The 20,345-nt window shown below is 40.2% G+C and overlaps 1 protein-coding gene across 3 annotated transcripts in view; it reads left to right on the top strand.

The window, feature by feature from the left end:
- The first annotated feature begins 1,101 nt into the window (after nucleotides 1–1,101).
- The window catches only part of LOC107672922 (trinucleotide repeat-containing gene 6B protein-like), a 20,937-nt gene continuing 1,693 nt past the window's right edge, over nucleotides 1,102–20,345 (top strand). The window contains exons 1-19 of one of the 3 annotated variants that reach the window (XM_016466299.1): nucleotides 1,102–1,169; nucleotides 1,885–1,952; nucleotides 2,055–2,076; nucleotides 5,614–5,961; nucleotides 6,045–7,931; nucleotides 8,017–8,172; nucleotides 9,550–9,725; nucleotides 9,815–9,889; nucleotides 9,972–10,124; nucleotides 10,540–10,671; nucleotides 11,037–11,159; nucleotides 11,725–11,820; nucleotides 13,315–13,519; nucleotides 14,204–14,323; nucleotides 14,744–14,878; nucleotides 16,299–16,379; nucleotides 16,503–16,706; nucleotides 18,732–18,796; nucleotides 20,118–20,257. In XM_016466299.1, the coding sequence (XP_016321785.1) occupies nucleotides 1,908–1,952; nucleotides 2,055–2,076; nucleotides 5,614–5,961; nucleotides 6,045–7,931; nucleotides 8,017–8,172; nucleotides 9,550–9,725; nucleotides 9,815–9,889; nucleotides 9,972–10,124; nucleotides 10,540–10,671; nucleotides 11,037–11,159; nucleotides 11,725–11,820; nucleotides 13,315–13,519; nucleotides 14,204–14,323; nucleotides 14,744–14,878; nucleotides 16,299–16,379; nucleotides 16,503–16,706; nucleotides 18,732–18,796; nucleotides 20,118–20,257 (4,163 nt within the window). In that variant the 5' untranslated portion in view covers nucleotides 1,102–1,169; nucleotides 1,885–1,907. Of the gene's footprint in view, nucleotides 1,170–1,884; nucleotides 1,953–2,054; nucleotides 2,077–5,613; nucleotides 5,962–6,044; nucleotides 7,932–8,016; nucleotides 8,173–9,549; nucleotides 9,726–9,814; nucleotides 9,890–9,971; nucleotides 10,125–10,539; nucleotides 10,672–11,036; nucleotides 11,160–11,724; nucleotides 11,821–13,314; nucleotides 13,520–14,203; nucleotides 14,324–14,743; nucleotides 14,879–16,298; nucleotides 16,386–16,502; nucleotides 16,707–18,731; nucleotides 18,797–20,117; nucleotides 20,258–20,345 lie in introns of all 3 variants that reach the window. The other 2 variants (XM_016466298.1, XM_016466300.1) reach the window with 2 other exon arrangements.

Raw genomic sequence — 20,345 nt, 5'->3', positions numbered from 1 at the left:
CTTTTCACTTTTCACCTTTTTTTCTATGGTATTGAAAATGGGGGAGGGGGTTCGTACCTTTGTCACTTTTTTCACCCCTGATGAGTTTGTATCCTTCCATGCCCAAGCTAGTTAATGGGCTTTTGGTCATTAACTTTCAGAAAGTTTTCTGTGGGAGTTCGTATTAGGGGCTAGAATACAGGGGGGCACCAACACTGATCTTGCATACTCCTCAGCAAATGTGCAGTTGTGCCCCTGCTTACACTCTTAAAAAATGTTTTGCAAAGCTGCTTCTAAATCTATTCTCAATTTAGTTGGCAATTCCATCAGCAGAAAACAAACAGCAGGATGCTTCTGCTCACTTCAAAGCCCGCTTACTTATGGTCATCACAATTTGGTTTAATTTGGTTTTGTCTGTGTATGTTTTTTTTTACTCTCAAAGCCGTGGAGCCCATTGACTGCCATTATAAGACTGATAGACTGCAACGGTTTGAGTTAAAAATCTTCGTTTGTGTTCTACTGAAGAAACAAAGTCACCTACATCTTGGATGCCCTGGGGGTAAGCAGATATACGTCACATTTTCATTTTTGGGTGAACTATCCCTTTAACTTATAGTTCCCAATCTGAAATTAATTTTTTTTCGTTTAGGTCTATTACTCCATCTAATAGCTTTAAAATGTAACGTGTAAATGTAATGCTTAAAATTTATTTTATGTAAATATAGCGACACATTCTCAAACATGTAAAGGCCTGCTCACACTCATAACAATATATTAATTAATATATTAAATGTATATTATTAATGTTGAAAACAGTTCTATACTTTTGTAAAAACCGTGATGCATTTTTTGTAAAGTTCAGAAGAACAGCATTTGTTTGATTTTTTCACAAATTAAGTACATACTTTAGTGCATAAGTAGGCGTTGGTGCGGAAATCACAGCGCCCTCTGCTGGTCTGTCAGCAGCGTCCACATTAAATGATAAAATGTTTGTATGACAGCCGTCTGTGACACGCTTACATCTTTAATAAACATATTAAGAATTTTAAAAGAGTCACTATTTATTATTACACCTGTTTAGCGTTCGGTGGGAGATGTGTGTGTGTGTGTTTATGTGTTTGTGTTTATGTGAACTGATACCCGGATGTTGATCGGCGCGGCGTCAGTGCGCAGCTGCAGGCCGGATTGAGGTGAGCAAAACCAACCCAAACATTTGCAAACACACTCAACATATATCACACTAGCAAAACGTACGCGTGTGTGCATGTGAAATAATATGTTAGATTCATGTTTGAAAGCTGTTTTTATTATGTCGCGAGCTTATCTGTTAGTACTGTATTTAGTTTTGATCCCTTCATCTGCTTACCGTCGAAATCCACTGAACAATTTAATGTATAGAAGCCTTACATAAACTAACGTGGCCTGAAATGATACAAGTAACACTATACTATTTGCTTCGAGTGCTATTAAAGCATATTTTTCTGTGCGTTTGAATGTTTGTGCGTAAATGCGCCATAATTAGCACGTTAGCTTGGCAAGTTTAAGCAGAAAGATGAATAAAACCGCTTTATGGCACATATCAGTAATGATTCATAGTTCATTTCAAGTAGTACATAGGTCTTTGAAGTACATTGGAGAACTAATATCGTAGCATGGTATTTTTACTATTTAACTTACCATCAGAGTAATGCTGTGCAGAGTGTTTGTGTAAGAAAGTTTGTAATCATCAACATCATTAACATTAAAATCTTTATTGTTTCATGACTGGGCTGGTGGAAATAGGTGCAAATGGAGCAATTTACAACATGCATGAGACTTTCATGGCATGAATACAGAACATATACTAACTTACGTGTATTGTATAAAACAGTCTAGTGTTATAATGTGATGTGTGTCATGTCATAGGAACAGGAAGGGAGCAGCAGTTCATGGAAGACAGTCACTGTAAGACAGGAGACCGCAGTCATCAGGAGGTGGGCAATGCTTTTGCTGGATAACATTGTATATACTCAAGAAAACATACATTAGCTGTATATGAATGTACAATCATCTAATGAGCATTTTTTTTATTACAGGGCACTGAAGACAGCACTAAAGGTTGGTAATTTACAATTAGCTTTTTAATGCTCAATTGTGAAATAGTCACACATGTACACTATCGTTCAAAGTTTTTGTGGTCAGTATGATTTTTAATGTTTTTGAAGTCTCTTCTGCTCTCCAAGGCTGCATTCATTTGTGTGAAAAGTATAATAAAAACTAATATTGTTAAATATTTTTACAATTTAAAAGAACTGTTTTTTTTATGTGAAGATATAGTACAGTGTAATTTATTCCTGTGATTTAAAGCTGAATTTTCAGCATCATTACTGCAGTCTTCAGTGTCACATGATCCTTCAGAAATCATGCTGATTTGCTGCTCAAGAAACATTTCTGATTATTATCAGTGTTGAAAACACTTGTGCTTCATATTTTTGTGGAAAACTTGATGCATATATATATTTTTTTGGATCTTTAATGAATAGGACGTTAAAAAAAACAGTATCTTTGAAATAGAAGTCTTTTATAACATCATTAATGTCTTTATATAATTTGATCAATTTAAAATATTAGTTCACTTCCAGAATAAAAAAAAAAAAAAATCTTATTTACTCACCTCCATGTCATCCAAGATGTTAATTTCTTTCTTTCTTTTTGAGGAAAAGATTCCAGGATTTTTCTCCATATAGTGGACTTCAACGGGGACTAACGGGTTGAAGATCCAAATTGCAGTTTCAATGCAGCTTTCAAAGGGCTCTACATGATCCCAGCCAATGAATAGGGGTCTTATCTAGCGAAACGATTGTCAATTTTCTAAAAAAAATACATAAACTTTATACTTTTTAACCACAAATGCTAATTTTGCACTATCTCTGTGATGCACATGCCAAGTCACCTTTATTTATATAGCACTTTTAACAATACAGATTGTGTCAAAGCAACTTTACAGTATTAATTAGGAAAATAGTGTGTCAATAATGCAAAATGACAATAGTAAACACTCAATTTTCAGTTAAAGGCAGTTCATCATTGAATTCATGTCATCATCCAGCTCAGTTCAGTTTAAATAGTGTCTGCAATCAAGTCGACGATATCGCTGGAAATTAAGTGTCCCCAACGAAGCAAGTCAGAGGAGACAGCAGCAAGGAACCAAAACTCCATCGGTGACAGAATGGAGAAAAAAACCTTGGGAGAAACCAGGCTCAGTCGGGGGGCCAGTTCTTCTCTGGCCAAGGAGAACTGGATGTGCATGTGCGTCTTCACGCATTACACTTTCACGTTGGAAAGGACATGCACGGTTAGTTCTTTGTCTGTGTACTTCGGTTCTTAAAGGTCGGGTAGGGTGAAAAACTCCATCTCATTTTCTCCTCCAACTTCAAAATCATCCGACATTGTTTTACCTTTTTTTGTAAAGGGCATTTGACTTTCTTTGCATGTTTGCTTTGTAAACACTGGGTCGGTACTTCCGCCTACGTCACATGTGAATTCGTGAAGTTGAACTAGTGCAAGACAAGCATTTGTGGTTAAAAAGTATATATATTTAATTTTTTTTTAGAAAATGACCGATCGATAAGACCCTCATTCTTTGGCTGGGATAGTGTAGAGCCCTTTGAAGCTGCATTGAAACTGCAAATTGGACCTTCAACCCCATTCATCCCGACACAGTCTTCTTACATATACTTGTCTAGTACTTTCAGTGGTTGTATGTGTGAGTAATTCACATTTGTGTACGCCAGTGTTTCATGTATGCTTGTTTGCATAAGAAGTCTTGATTTAAATTTCTCATGATAAACATCTTACAGACGATCTTACAGGTGCTTCTCAGGTGCCGTGCCTGAGAAGAATCTTTAAGAGGTTCATCATTTGAAAAAGTGATTTTTTTTTCCAACTAGTACTGCCCATATTAAGCTGCTTCACATAAGCAGTTTTTGAAGACCATTTGTGAAAAATCTGTTATTTTATTTAATATCTGTATAAATATTTATTACAATATATTACTTGTATGTAGCCAACTTACGCTAATTTAATGCAAATTATATTGTAATAGAATTATAATTCTATTGTAAATAGAATGGTAGTAGAATATTATAATATAATTGTAATAATTACCTTCATAGTCAGTGTTTATATACTGTGTTTTTCTTTCTGGTTAGGGTTAGTACACAGTCTTATATTTTTTAGGAGACACTCCAAAATAAATTAATTTGCTAAAACAATTTGCTTGTTTTTATTTAGCTGACAACTAAAAGCTTTTGGTAATTAAATTTGGTTATTTGGATAATTGAACTCCGTATGGTGCAGTGTTAATTTTGACAGCAAATTTTGATTTAGTTTTAGTCGTAGTCTTTTGACTAAAATGACATTTAGGTTCAGTCATATTTTAGTCATCTGAATTGTTTTTAGTTTTAGTCGACTAAATCTACAGTAAATTTAGTTGGCTAAAATCTAATGGGTTTAGTTACAGTGTAATGCATTTATTAAGTATTTCTCTAAAATATCCAAACTCATTATATAGGTTTGATATTAAGTTTTTATCATGATAGACACCAATTTAACTGCAGTGACACACTTTGTTAAAAATAAATAAAACCACTTCTCATAAAGAACAAGAACATGGTCTTCTTTTCAATGAAATACCAATGGTTTTATAGGCTAATTATGCATTCTTTATAACAACTTGTTTACCATATCCTTCATTCTTTCAAGCAGACATATTTATTTCTATAAATAAATTTAGATGAATCTTTAGGGATACTAAAGTGATTCAGTCAAGAGCAGTGAGCGATTCTTGATTAGCATCAATGACTTGGACAATAGCAACTAAATTAGGCTGCTATCCCTTTAAAACCGAATGCACAGCTGCAATGGATGCAATGTACTGATACACGTTCTCCCTACTGTTTACGTTCAGTAAATACAAATACTCGTCAAAACGGACAATTTGACAGCATTTTGTGTGTAATTCTCCGTTCATTTAACACGAAAGTGTACTCATGTGCTGTGTGAGACACACTTTCTGTGTGTGTATGCTTTGGTGTGTGCTCAGAAAACTGGACCGAATTGAGTTCTCTCTTGCGTCGTCAAATTTATCCATATGTGCTCTTCTCTTACTCCCACATTTTGTCAAAATGTCAATAGATTTTCGTCATAGTTTTTGTCATTCAAAACAAATTTTAGTTCGTTATCGTCTTCAAAATGTCAATAGATTTTCGTCATAGTTTTTGTCATTCAAAACAAGTTTTAGTTCGTTATCGTCTCGTTTTTGTTGGTGTAAAAAATGTCGTTGACGAAAATGATGACAAATTATTCGTCAACGACATTAACACTGTTCAGTTTTGGCCAAAAAAGTTTTTTTTGTTTTTTCTATGATGTTTCACCTGAAATTTTTGGTTGCCAATAGTTTGGTGCAACCCTACTTTTTATCTCTTTTCTAGCTTTCAAATATGTTGGTTCAAGGTTTGAAACGAAAAAAATTATTTGTAGGTTTGAAAATATGAGTGAAGTTTTCTGCCATTATGTAGAAGTCATTTTAAGAAATGCTGTCCATTGCTATGTATTATTGACTGCATTTCTTTTCAACTGCTGTCCTCCTGTCAGAATCGGGCTCATCTCCATCTGCCACATCCATTGTCACCCTTACCTGTGCTTCATCTCGACCGGGTCCCGCCGAAACAACCTCCCCCTGTCCTGTTGTCGGGGGTTCACCGGACCCCCCTGAGGGAGGGAAGAATGCAAAGTGGGCCGCTGTGGCCAACGGACAGCCCCCCTCCGTGGTGTCCCAGCGCTATATGCCCTGTGAGGTGCCCCCGCGCTTCCGCATCCAACAGGAACCAAAAGTGCTACTGAAAAGGGGCCAGCCACCACTGTCCTGCATGCTGCTGGGGGGCGGAAACGGAGGGGACCCTGCACCCCAGCTTTCCCTGCAGGAGCAAGCTGATGCCTCAGGTGGGTGAATGAAAAAGTTAATGGACACAGTTTTTTGGGGGGGCTTTTATTCTTTTCTGATGTGGTGTATTTTTCTCTTCCAGATCCAACAGTAGATTCCGTTTCTCTGCACTTATCGTCAGATGCCTCTGCCGCTCCCACTTATGCAAATTACACATGGGGGTTGAGCTCAGGATGTCAACCCTCCACTCAGGGAATGGACAAGGACAATTCTGATGTAGAGAAATGGCCAAGACCGGAAGACTCATGGAATAGTGATCAGACCCCACATTCTGCCAGGTTAAGGATGGATGAGTCTGATGGCCTAAGAATGGACACTTCTTCTCAACTATCTGAATATGCAGAAGTCAGTGCGGTAGGAGGTGCATCTTCACAGTCTGAGAATAAAGAATACATTAAAGAAGTCAATCAGCACTTCAATTCCAAGGTGTCAATGCTTTCTGGAGATCAGGAGGATACTCAAGGTCTAAAACCAAATTCCAACCCTGATGACCCTGATGGCGCAAACCACACTGCTAATGAGGAATCTACTCCCACACCCTTGAGTCCAGCCAGTTCAGTGTACCAGACACTCTCCAAGAACGAAGAGCGCATTACAGGGGATTGGTTGGAGCTTCAGGCTGGACCAAATCGTGGTGGAGATGGAGTTTCCAGAACGGAATTATGGGATACAGGAGAAGACCCTGTTGGGAAGAGAATTGATGCAGTAGGTGGAAGTTCAAGTGAAGGCACTGGCATCTCTCAGGGAGTGTGTGACAGAGACACGGTAGTTTCAAACAAACAGGCAGCTACAGGATGGACCTCAGATTTAGCAGTTGGAGCATCAAAAGAGGATGTGAGAGGGATCTCTGAGGTAAGCACAGATAGTTTACAGGACTCTTCAATGTTTGCAAACAGCGTGGCATCAAGAGATGGCAATCAGAAAGCAGTTGATGATTGTGATGGGTCTGAGGAAAAATCGACTGGCAGAGAAAGCAATGAGGATGGGATGCACGCCCCAAATTTGGTCCAAAGCCCCTCCAGAAGTCAGGCCCTCCACCCAGAAGAAGCCTTACAGAGCATGATCAATAACACTAACATGGATCCTAAAGTGCTGTGCAACACAGGATGGGGAAAGACTCAGATCAAGCAGAATGTCACCTGGGATTTTGAGGGCAACAGTGGGAATGTTAGCTGGGATGTAGAAGTGGACACCGACCGCAGTAAGGAGGGCTGGCGGGACACTGGGGATCTTTCCAGCTCCAAAATGCAGAAGCAGGAGGTTGGCCAGGTGGGTAGAGCTCAAGGGTGGCCCGGGCACGGAGACATGAGCATTGGGATTGGTTGCAAAGGGAGTGGTTGGGGAGAAGACCAGGAGGTTGAAGATACTTGCAGGAGGGAAGGGACGGGGTGGAACCAGGGTGGTGGAAGTGAGTGGACTCCATTACCAGAGGGTGGAGGCTGGAATGAAGAGAGAGACAGTGACCGCAAGAATCAGGATGAAGGGTTATGGGGCAGCCCGGAAGAGTCGGGACAGCGGAGTGGTGGCTGGGGAGGCAGCAGTGTCAAACCGCACCAGGGATGGGGCGAGAAGCTTCTTCCATCACAGATACCAAACAAACAAGCAGCACTTAAAAACCAAAATCAAAAACCGCAGCAGCAATCGCAAACCCAGCAGCAAATGGCGGTATATACAAAGGACTTGCAGGAACGGGGTCGTCCAGGAGACACCGATGACCAAGGTAAAGGGTCTGGCTGGACCTGTGGGCCCATCCCTCAGGTGCCTTCAGTTGTAGAGCCGAGTGGGTGGGAGGAACCCTCGCCACAGTCCATCAGCCGGAAAATGGAAATTGACGATGGCACATCTGCATGGGGCGATCCGTCACGCTACAACAGTAGGACCGTCAATCTGTGGGATAAGAAGACCAACAGCTCACAAGACCAACAGCAGTTGTCTGGAAGACAGGCTGGAGCGCTTTCTAAAAACTCTGGTAAGAAGGCAGCAGTGCATATTAAAGTAGTTAAATGGTTTCAAACCAGAAACATCCCATTCATTAATACACATTCACATTCCAGTTCCTGCAACATGGGCACGCAGCAGTGGTCCCTCAGATCCTTCTGTGGACAGCGGTACATCTGCTTGGGGGAAATCGTCTGATGGTTGGGGGGAATCCAGTGAACCAGGGAAAGGAGGAGGATGGGGAAACTCGCATTCCCATTCTACTAAATCTGGTAAGAGCCTGCCTAAGTGTACATGCTCAATGGTTGCCAAGACTGTGGTTTTTGCAAGGAATTGGGCTGCTTTTAAACTATTGCCAAGTTTTTTCCAGTGGGTTGAGGGTTTGACACATTACACCAATTATGCTTGTTTTGAAATATTTTACTTTACCAAATTTAAACTATTAAATGTTAAAACTGTGCCAAATGAGACAAAATAAGGAAAATTATGTGAAATCCTTAATGAAAACACATAATTTGATAATTATCACCATGCTTTGTTTACGGTTAAGGCTAGAAAGGATACGTATGGTGCTATTGGGCCCGAGTGTAAACAAGGTACAGCGCATGTGTTCAATGTCATCACGCCGGATCTGGGTCAGCGCCGGCGCCGCCAAACGCATGCGTCATGGTACTGTCATGAACGTGCGTCCACAAATGACGCAGTAGAGACAAACATGTGGAATAAAGTCATTATTTTTGTTTTCTTTGCAAAAAATATTCTCGTAGCTTCGTAACATTACAGTTGAACCACTGATGTCACATGGACAACTTTGTCGATCATCTTGGTACTTTTTTGGGCCTTGATCGTGGTAGTAACCTTGCTGTCTATGGGAGGGTCAGAGAGCCCTCAGATTTCATCAAAAATATCTTAAATTGTGTTCCAAAGATGAACGAAGGTCTTACGGGTTTGGAACAACACGAGGGTGAGTAATTAATTGCAGAATTTTCATTTTTGGGTGAACTAACCCTTTAATGTACTATAACCTCCAAGAAACACCTTATACATGGCCGTTCTCAAGTATAAGGGGCTTTCCTTGTAATTAATGCTTGGATAATTTACCCAGCACATGTCTGCGGTGCATTATGGATCTGACACGGCCACTCTAGTCAATGCTTGTGTTTATACCATCTGCCCTGCAGCACGTTTTAGAAGTGTTTCAGAAGGCTCCACACTGCTTTGCTAAAGATACACCCCTCCGTCTCCTTCGATTAAAAGTAATGGCTAGTGCAGTGGCTGCGTTATATGTAAACCTACCAGTACCCGTCACCTTGACTTATCGTGAGAGGTCGCGTTTTACGTTTTAGTCGCATAAAACAAAATGGAAATGCCGTCATTTCGCAATAGTTTTTTATTGACATTGATAAAATATCGCAAAAGTTTTGCGCAAGTCTGTAATGGGAACGCAGCTTGTGATTGGTTACAATGTTGAACAAAAACATTGTAAATGGCAACGTTTGATGCAATGAAGTAAATCTAAATATAGGCCTAATGCTGTGTAAGACTTTTCACAATTAATTAGCTGGCAAAATAATCATGATTATGGCTGCCATAATTACATAAACTCTTCAAGTGTGCCACTTGAGCTGATCTTCATATTTACTCTTAAGGTTCAAAGTCTATGCAAGAGGGGTGGGGTGACGAAGGCTCGAATGTATCGCGACACTCCAGCTGGGAGGAAGAAGACGGTGGCACTGGTGTTTGGGGCAGTCGGGGATCTCAAAGCAACACATACAATTCCGGGGGCTGGGGGCAGGGCCAGGGGGCCAGGAGACTCAACGCTAAGGTATGTTGGGAGCTTTTTTTGACCTCACCAAGACTTTTTGACTTGGGGAAACTATCAACTCCTAAGTAACCCTTTGGTTTGTCCCTTAGAGCCCTCTTAAAGGTAACAGTGGGGACTCATGGGTGTCTCCTGTGACTCGGCAGTTCTCAAACATGAGCGTTACGGTAAGATAGTCGTTACCACTGTGCTGATCTGCTCTTGTGTGTTGCTGCAGATCTGTAGAAAAATGCTGTATATTTTTGTCAGGATGAAGACTCCAGTATGGGTCACGATAGCAGGCACGACAGGAGAGGAATGAATGATGGTGAGATGCGGAGAGGCGGCAGGACTGGGGGAGCTTTCCGCTCACAGCCTTCCAAAGAGATGCCATGCGGGGAGACCGGACCTTACCTGGACAAGGTACTGAGACACATCCAATCCCATCTTCCCTGGAGGACAAAGAGAGTCACATCTTATAACAAAGATGGCATGACATATAGGCTAAATGCAGAAACCCTCTCGAGAACGAAAAGCAGCTGGACTTATTGCAGTCCTGAGTGACCCTGGAGCAACCTGAGGTTATGAGATCAGATTTATCTGATGCTACTCACTTTTCACGAGGGATAATATCAAATACTCTTCTGTTTTTTGTCTTATTTAATAAGCAGTTTCACTCGAAAGTGCTTTACCATATGGAATTCCATTGCAGCTTCCATTTTATGCTGGTTAAGTACCTTATTCAAGGTCACAAGGGTAAAAGTCCATAGCTAGATATTTAAAAACATTTTAAAGCCCTAAGCTTTAACTGTTGCTCCTCTTTGCTGTTGTTTTGAAGGTTGGAGGTCATAGTATGTTTGGCGGTGGTGGGATTCCTCCACTGAGAGGGATGCATCAGGCTGGTGTGCACCCCTTAAACCCTGTCCCTGGGATACGAGCACAAGTGCCTCACCAGTTCCTGCCTCCTCAGGTCAGTTTGTGTTCTTGGATTTAACACTGGGATAAATGGATGCTTATTATGGTGCTTTTCCACTGCGTGGTACGACTCTGCACAGCTCAGTTTGCGTTTCCACTGCAGTTTAGTATCACTTTAGAGTGGGCGGGATTATTCACATGTTGTTATAGTTGCGCCTACTGCCTCGACTCCTGAAAAACTTTTTCATTCCGCGTCGCCCCATCAAGCTCTGGCTAGATTCGCTCCTCTGCTATCAATAGAGGAATGTCAGTGGAAAACCCCCCAAAAGTGAACCGTACCATGCCGTACCATGCTGTACCATGCAGTGGAAAAGCGCCATTAGTGCACACTCATATCATGGTTCCTCTGTCGTTCTTCAGGTTCCTGGGTCAATGCTAAAGCCAGTGGCGCCACCTAGTGGAGGCATGTTCCCTCCACAGCTTTCCCCCCAACACATCGCCATGTTTGGTGGCATTCATCCACACATGCAACAGTTTCAACTAGTACGTATCTCATTAAGGGCCAGATTTACTAAACAAGGCAAAGTAGAGTTAGAGCGCAATTCCATAAATCCGCCGATGGGAGGGGAAAATTCTGCAGGTGATTTACTAACAATGCGCATATTAAAGAACACAAGACGCAGCCAGATAATTTCCATAATGACCAGCGCAATCTACCAAGAGCAGCGCAAATTAACGCCTGCTTTAAGACATGCTTTTTTTGTGCATTAAATGATGCCGCAAATACCAGTAATTTGACGAGCGCAAACGTTAGTAAATCGCGTTGCATGATTCATTTTAATACTCTCCTCCCATAAATTTTGTGTCTGAAAGGGAAACTCCTACAAATGTGTATTCGATAAGGTCAGATGCAAAAATAACTCCACGTTTTTTCAGCACTGATTCTTCACTGCGCGTCTTCAGTAAATTCTGACTGTGCTATTTTAACGCCAAAAGACGGTTTGCGCTGGTGCAAGCTGTTAGTAAATCTGGCTCTTAGTCCTCAAATATAACGTAAGGCGTTTAAAAAAGCGTTGTTTTAATGTTTTATATACATTCTCTATCTCAGGCCTGTCAGCTCCTATTGCAACAACAACAGCAGCAGCAGTTTCTGAATCAGAGGAAGTTTCCTCCTCCTGTAAGACAACAGCACGACCCGCAGCAGGTACAGCATAACCGCTCAACCAACTAACACCACAGTGCCCCCTACTGACTCAACCCTGTAAAGCCTGCCGAATCAATTTGATAAAGACATTTCTAAGGCTTTTAAATAGGGCTGCCCCTTATAGTTGACTAACCGTTAGTCGACCAGAAGAGGCTTGGTCGACCAAAATTATATTAGTTGCTTGGTCGCAGAAAAAAAAAAAAAAAAAAAATCCACATTGGCAAAGTCACGCAGATCGTTAACAGCTAGTCTATGTGGTAGGCTAATACAATACATCGGGCAGGACATCCAAACACTCACCTATCATACATCGACCTCAAATATGGCTTATCATCTGTAATATGCAAGTAGCAGCAACTTTACATGGCCACTCAATCTAATGTTAACCTAGAAAATGTGCGCTATTCAAGTGTCTGTGCGGAATGTGGAAGCTGCAGTAGCGTTTCGCTGCAGCCAGGACAGATGGAAGCGCTGGTGCGGTCGCTGTCTCTTAAAATATTCCCTCATTTTTGGTCATACAGATAAGAGTAATACAACTTTCGATTCTGTAAAGACTCTACGTTTAATTGTGTGCACTCACAATAACAACAAAACATTGCGCTTTTGTAAAATAATGAAAGCAAACAGGATGCGCTTTCTGCCGTCTCGGTCTCTGTGAACTTGAGCGCGAAACTCCAAAACTCTGTACACTTGGGTTACACCGACATTAAAAATATATATATTGAGAGTGAAATGTCTACTTTCAAATTAACCAATTCAAATGGAAAACAAATATTCTCAAATTATGTAATCTGTATGAAACATTCATACAGGCGCATCCACTACTGCGGAAATTACGAGTCTGCGTCGCCGAGTTCATCTCTTAAACTGAAAACAAAGAAAGCACTAGTTTATCAATTAATTATTTAAATGATAATGCAGCCTCTTTACTGTTTTTCCCTGACACATTCATAATCATTACTTCTGCCGGTGTGCCGTGGCAAGCTTTATGCGTGTGCTTGAGTGCTTATTAAGCAATGTGGGCAATTAAAGGCTTTTTATTATGATTTAAATGATTTATTAATAAATAGCGATTAGTCGACTAATGCGTAAAATGAATGACTACTAGTCGACCAGAAAAATCTTTAGTCGAGGGCGGCCCTACTTTTAAATAATCCACATGATCAAAACTGTTGCACACAAATCTACTACATGCTCTATGTCGCCTGATTGATAACTTAAACTCTTTTATATCCAAAAATTCTTGAAGAATACTTTTGAAGACAATAAAACCTGTTTTCATTGATTTTCTCTACTTGGCATGCTGGCAGATTTACACTTTATGTAAATAAAGAAGTCAATACAACTCTACATTCAAGATGAAATCTATGAAAACAAGTTTTAATATCTTATTCAGTGTTGCTTCTAAAAGTAAATGTTTAGATATTTTAACTGGAATGCAAATGCGTTGAAAGAACTTTCTGTCCGTTCCACTAATGTGTGAATTCTTTGTAGCTGGCGCGGATCATGGCAATCCTACAGCAGCAGGGTGCTGGTGGGCCTAAACTCTCACCGCCACCCATGGGAGGACAAGTCCCCAAACACCCAGATGCACATCTCCATCCGCTGGGCATGAATGCCCACAAACAGCCTGATGGACCAGTGCACGCAGCCATGGGAGGATCTGAGCTGCACAGCAAAGCTCCTGCTGCTTTCACAGGTGAGGACGTCACCACCTCAAACACACGAATCACACATTTTGGACTATAAAGCATGTTTTATTGGTATGTGCTAATTTAAACTATATTAGGGAATGGTTTTATTTAAATTTTTCATTAAAGGTATAGTTTTTTTTTTTTTTTTTCTGGAAATTTACTCACCCTCAGACCTTCCAAAATGTAGATGAGTTTGTTCATTGGAACAGATCTGGAGAATGCAGCATTACATCACTTGGTCACTAATGGATCCTCTGCAGTGAATGGGTGCCGTCAGAATGAGAGTCAAACAGCTGATAAAAAAACATCGCAATAATCAACAAGTAATCCACACCACTCCAGTCCATCAATTAATATAATGTTAAGGGAAAAGCTGTGTGTTAGAGAACTCATTTTAACCGTAAGCAACACTTTCAAGTTAAAAAAAAAAATCTTAGTCATGGATTTGTTTCTTACAAACACACAGCTTTTGGCTTCACAAGATGTTAATTGATGGACTGGAGTGGTGTGAATTACTGTGATGTTAAATTGTTAAAATTGTCGATTCAATTGGTTAGACATCCTTTTTGATTAGTAAAATGTAATTATTATTTAATTATTAAAAAGTAAAACCCGGAATTTGAGCGAAATAAAGGGCGATTTCATAGGCTCCTATGAGTAAGTGTTAAACTCTGTGTTTGTGTGTTCAGGGCCGGTCAGGCAGGCCGGTGGCTCCTCGTTCTCTCAGTATGATGTGTTGGGCGGCAGCTGGCACAGAAGCTCAGGTGGGAAAGTCGATGCGTCTCCTGCCAACCCCACCTGGCCTCCAGGTAACATTTAAATATTTTTATTAGTGATTTCCCTCCTTTGAAATGGTGAAATTAATTAAATTGTCTTGACATGTCTTGTATATAATATATACACACACACACACACACACAGACACATACATACATCTAGTTTGTTCCTTCTCAAAACTAGTAAACATGACTTTCCTTCCTTGATCACTGATACAATCCAACACCTTGCTCTGGCCCACATACTGTGAAGAATGATGGCACTTGGGCGGTCCGCTCCTGTTTGCCAGATTTGATAAAAGCTGCAGCCCATAAGTCATTTATTTAATGTTCTCATCGCAGTCCAGCTCAGCATTTGATGTCTGATATCATATGAAAGTCTCCCAACATCAGGAGCCCCACAGTGTGCAAGTGTTTGACTTTCACATGTATTTCGTATGTTGTCTCGCTCAGAGTTTCAGCCGGGCGTCCCGTGGAAGGGCATCCAGAGCCCTGAGCCCGAGCCTGACCCCTACACGAGCCCTGCGGGAATGCTGGGATCCTCCGTGCTTAGTGATACCGAACATCATCTGCTGCAAGACAACACAGGTACTGAGACAGTGAGCGTTCACGGTAACCATCGTCTCGTCTTCAGACAGAAAGACCCGTGATGACCACATGATGTGCATCGCACGGTTCCTGTCTGATTTACTGCTTTACGTAACGAGTCATGTTTACTAGTTTTGAGAAGGAACAAACTAGATGTTCACCAGCACAACTTATTAAAATGTCTGTCTTAATTTTTAATGAATCTTATATACAATTTGATTGTTTAATGAACAGAACTCATGGAAATTACTTGAATACATTTTTTTTTAGGTTTGAGGTTTTCCCCACTAATGGAAAACTGAAATGAATTAGACATTTTGAAGTTGAATATTGAAATCTAATTTAGGATTGTTCCCAGGCCTTTTACAGAGTTTAATATATTAAAAAAAAAATGTTAGTTCTGTTAATTATTTAAATGTTATTTTACACAGAATTTTTATGTATTATATATATGCAGGTTTTTAAGTAATAAAAATAAAGTATTTTATATACAATTTAACCCTGTAAAGCCTGACATATAAAAATTATAGTTAGAGAAATAAAATGTTTAGAATTGGAGCAATTTATTGAACCTTTAGACAAAGTATTAAAGTTTGTATAAGTGTTTTTATATATATATATATATTTGATAGGCTTTTATGGCTCGCATAGTCTGGTGTAGTGAGAATATGGAGGGGGAAAAAACAGCTCTGTTTTATTCAGACACAATTTAAGCAAAAATATGCAAAATGTGCTGATATTTATATGATGAAACTCTTGTAATGTAAATTATTGAGATCTTTATAACAGTATAGCAGATACTTGCATGAAATTATATAAATATCAGTCGTCACTCTATATATCTCCAGTAATATGTTAGTAAGATGAGATTTAAATGATCCAGGCATATAATGCAATTCAATGCAATGATGATTGAGAGATGAAGAAATTAAACGTTCCTCTGAAGATGTGAGATGTTTTTGGAGGCTTGGGAAGATCATTCCTCCACTGAGGAACAGTGAAAGTAAAGCTTCTGGAAAACAAACGTTCCTCAAAAGATCCTGATGATCAGATTTGAGACGAAATTTGCCAAACAAATGATTGGAGAATCGAGTAAAGCCGAGCTGCTTCAGTCCAGTAAGTGTTCATATGGAAATATTACTAAAGTTATTCTGATGTTTACTTGATAAAAATCAGTAAAGATTTGACAGCAAAGAAACGTGAAGCACCAGCTGAAGGTGGATGTTTGTACAATTACACTAAAAGAGTTTTTACTTGATTAAAAAAAAGCATTAACTGTCAATCAGGTGACAGAAGGCATGTAGTAGATTGTGAACAACAGTTTTTTTTTTTTTTTTCAGAGGCCTTAGAAATTGGTTTTGCTATGCATACTTGAAAAATGTAACCGTGTTTGACCGTCTGTCTGTTTGTCTGTGATCAGGGTCAAACTCTCTGAACACCTGTATGCCTTCACCTGGTGCCTGGCCGTACAGTGCCTCAGAAATGCCCCTCACTGCACACGGCACCGGTAATGCTGACTTAAATATACTAATTAAGGTTTTAATGAAAATGCACAAAGGTTTTTAAGTCGTTTGAATTGCAAGGACAGTTGGTAACATTTCGCATTACCTCTTAATGTTTCCAGCTAAATACTCCGAGCTGAAGTCTAGTTGGCCTCCGGAGCCCATTGGACACGGCAAATCATGGCGGACCAATCGGAACCCTTCTCACCTGTCCCGCCCCCCTCCGGGTCTCTCCAGTCAGAAGCAGCCGTGGTTGGGGGAGGGGCCTTGGATGCCCAGGACTTGGGGGGGCGGAGCCAGCTCCCCGGAGTCGCCCTTTAAAGCAGGTACTGCAAACTTGGGTTGTAACGGTATGAGATTTTCACGGTATGATAATCGTCTCAGAAAATATCACGGTTTCATGGTATATATTAAACAATAATTCTTATCAGTAACAATGACTCTTAAAAGAATAAGAACAAGTTATTAAAAAATAAAGCTATTAGCCTTATCTGTATCACACTTTAACATTTTAATTAATGTTTTAAAATGTTATCAAATGAAAAGTTAACTTTTCAGAGGTATATTAACAACAGAGGTATATTAAGTTAAAACATGGACAAACATGTTCCTTAAAAATAATGTTTAAATAAATTAATTATTATAAAGAATATTATTATTAGGGATGCAACGATGCAATTTTTTCAGATTCGATCCGATCCAGAAAATTCTGAGTATTGGCCAATTCCGATCCGATCTGATACAGCGCAGTTTTTTTTTTTTTTTTTAAATCAGTGTAGAATTTCTATACTACCCGATCTGGCAGAAAATGCCAGTATCGGAGCCGATACCGATCCTGAGTATCGGATCGATGCATCCCTAATTATTATTGTTTTTATTATAACTTTTAAGTACGTTGTACAATGATAATATATTTCATAACTTCAAGTTAAATCAAACTTTTATTTTGACGGGTTGTAGCGGACGTTTCAGAGTGTATTTGACAATGGTTTTTCTCAAATAAAACTAGGAAATGTTTATTTAGGTTTTCTCTCAGAGCAGCTCTGGTGATGTTCATGGTTATGGAGACACTGAAAACACCAATAGCGTCATGCATACTTCAGTGTGTAGTAGATAAAACAGCGTCACTCAGAGACATGCAGAAACAAGCTGATTATTTAAATAGCAGTCTCTTTGCGCTTTAATATTCACAGACACATATCATATCTACTTCTGATTTATCTATCCATCAGATTGCATGTTTTACATGACATCTTCGTTATACTGTATATTCCATGTTCATGACTAGGGTTGGGTACTGAAACCCGGTATGTACTAGAACCGAATCAGAACGCAGATTTCAGTGCCTCATTTCAGTGCCACTTAAATGCTTGAGCGATCGATTGAAATATTTGTTCCATGAAAAATAATTTCCCGACTGAGAAAATTCACGAACGCAAGTCGGAAAGCTCTAACAAATCCAACACATCTTTGTAGTGACGCTAGTGTCCGTGTTGTTTTCACATTCCGACTTAAAAGCATAACTCGGGAAATGAGAGCATCCGAGGAGCGCGTGAAAGCAGCAATTACACTTTCTCTGATGGCAGCAGGTAGATACCGTTAGCTAGCTCAGCTAAACATGCTTAAATTAAAATGCCTAAAGCTAAACTTCCCTTGAAATGACTTGCAATCGAGGGCGCCCTCTGGCGTCCAGTATGAATGAAACAGACATTAAATGTGTTTATAGCGCTCAATAATGGCCAATCGATCCTATTTTGGGTATTTTTTATTTGTATTTTTTTTTAAGTATCGATTTGGCACCGGTATCGGAAAAAACCCAAACAACACCCAACCCTATTCACGACTGCACCGGATTCCCTCTGCATCATGGAAATCATACGGCCTTAACTTAACGGCCTTGACACACCTTTATCTGCACGCAGGGATTGTGTCCGCAAATATGAGCGAACATGTTGGATGTATTGCCTGCTTTTGCAGCCACTTTGCGTCCACATTTTTTTGCAAATTGGATCCGTCCTGAAGGACAACCCCATGTTTGTTTTTTTTGTTTTTTTATATATATCCCCGAAGTATTCCCATACTGCAGTCTCTGCCATTTTCTCCTCTGTAAGTGCGTGTAAGCAGCCAAGTGAATGCAGAGTGAAGCAGCCAAGCGAAAATATGTTGCATATGCGTGGGTAAGATTTTTTTTTTTAAGCCGTAGATATGCAAATTTTTATGGTATGATAACCGTGCACGTTCAAACCACGATAGACCGTCATACCGGTATATCGTTACAACCCTACTACAAACTCATATGTGAGGAACAGATGTTTGTGAAGATCAACCTGTTCATGTCTCGTGATCTTCAGAGTGGAGCGATGGAGGAGCTTCCATGGGAAAATCATGGCTGTTACTGCGAAACCTCACGCCACAGGTGTGTAAAAATACACACACACACTACTGTTCAAAGATTCTGTTTTTAAAAGAAGTCTCTTGTAAATAGTAATAATTAGAGCCCGACCGATATGGTTTTTTTTGGAACCGATACAGATATTTGGGAGTAAAAAAAAAGCCGATATTGAGATATCGGGCGATATTCTTTGTGTATATTATAGTACAGTACCAGTCAAAAGTTTGGACACTTTCCCATTCGTGTGTCCAAACATTTGACTGGTACTATATATAGAATACAGTATATACATAAACGGAATATATATACATAAACAAATTTTTTGCAATGATCACTCAAATGTGGTGATGAAACGCTTATAATGACGTGACAAAAATATGTAATGATGGAGGCAGGGCATTTAACAATAAACTTTATTCAAAATGAGTCTGACATCAGTGCACTGAACAGTAAAGTTGAAGTTTATTCAACTTTAATTCAATTCCATTCAACTTTATTCCGTTGAAGTTTATTTCACTCGAATAAGACAACGCTTGAATGCTGCTGCCTGAACAAGAGACCTCCTTACTGAAGTGAAAGTGTTGGCTGGTGTCCCTATCTCGCAAACGTGCCGGCGGATCTCCACCGAATTCGGGGGATCCTTTCAGCTCGAGGAGCCCTCTCGAACGCCACCCTCCACGCGTCGGTAGCCCCCCGGGATCGCTAGATCGGTCGGCGCCGGACCGCGAATTTAACCGCCCGTAACTCCCGAACCCTGGGGGCTATCGACACGGGGGGGGTCTCATTCGAAAGAGGGCCTCGAGATGTACACTCGATTCGCGTTCGAGAGGGTTCCTCGAGCTGAAGGGATCCCCTGAATTTGGTGCGGATCCGCCACGCCGGTATGGAGATATGGCCGTTCAAAGTTTCAATGGTTTTCCAGACTTAAGCTTTAAAGCGTTTCATCCAGGTCGCCAGTAGCAAACAATGGAGCGCACTCTGCTGGACAAACTAAGTAATTACACCATTTCAAGCATTTTATCTGTGTTATGTTCTGTAAAAAAAAATTTCATATCGGCGGTGTATCGGCGGCATATTCGCAGATACCGATATATCGGCGACAGGCTCATATCGGCTGATAATATCGGCTAAACGATATATCGGTCGGGCTCTAATAATAATATTTCACTATGTTTTTAATTGTGGTTTTGATCAAATAAATGCAATGATGGTGTGTATCTGAATCATTTGCTCCTACTTCTATGTAATTTTAAGAGGTTTTACTGTATTTGTCAGTGTATTTAGTATAGCAAAGCATCATACTTCTGTGATTTTTATTTTATTTTTTTTTGTGGTTTGTGTGCAGATCGACGGCTCGACCCTGAGGACGATCTGTCTGCAGCATGGCCCTCTGCTGACCTTTCACCTCGGCTTGACACAGGGCAGCGCTCTGATCCGCTACTGCAGCCCTCATGAAGCCGCCAAAGCCCAGAGCGCCCTGCACATGTGAGTCACACTAACACAAATATGTGTTTACTGATTATATGCAACCCTGGACCACAAAACCAGTCTTAAATCGCTGGGGTATATTTGT

This window comes from Sinocyclocheilus anshuiensis, unplaced genomic scaffold (genome assembly GCF_001515605.1).
Source record: "Sinocyclocheilus anshuiensis isolate Anshui unplaced genomic scaffold, SAMN03320099.WGS_v1.1 scaffold464, whole genome shotgun sequence".
Classification (NCBI taxonomy): Eukaryota; Metazoa; Chordata; class Actinopteri; order Cypriniformes; family Cyprinidae; genus Sinocyclocheilus; species Sinocyclocheilus anshuiensis.
Note: the sequence above shows the minus strand (reverse complement) of the source record. Positions and strands in the feature narration are given on the sequence as shown.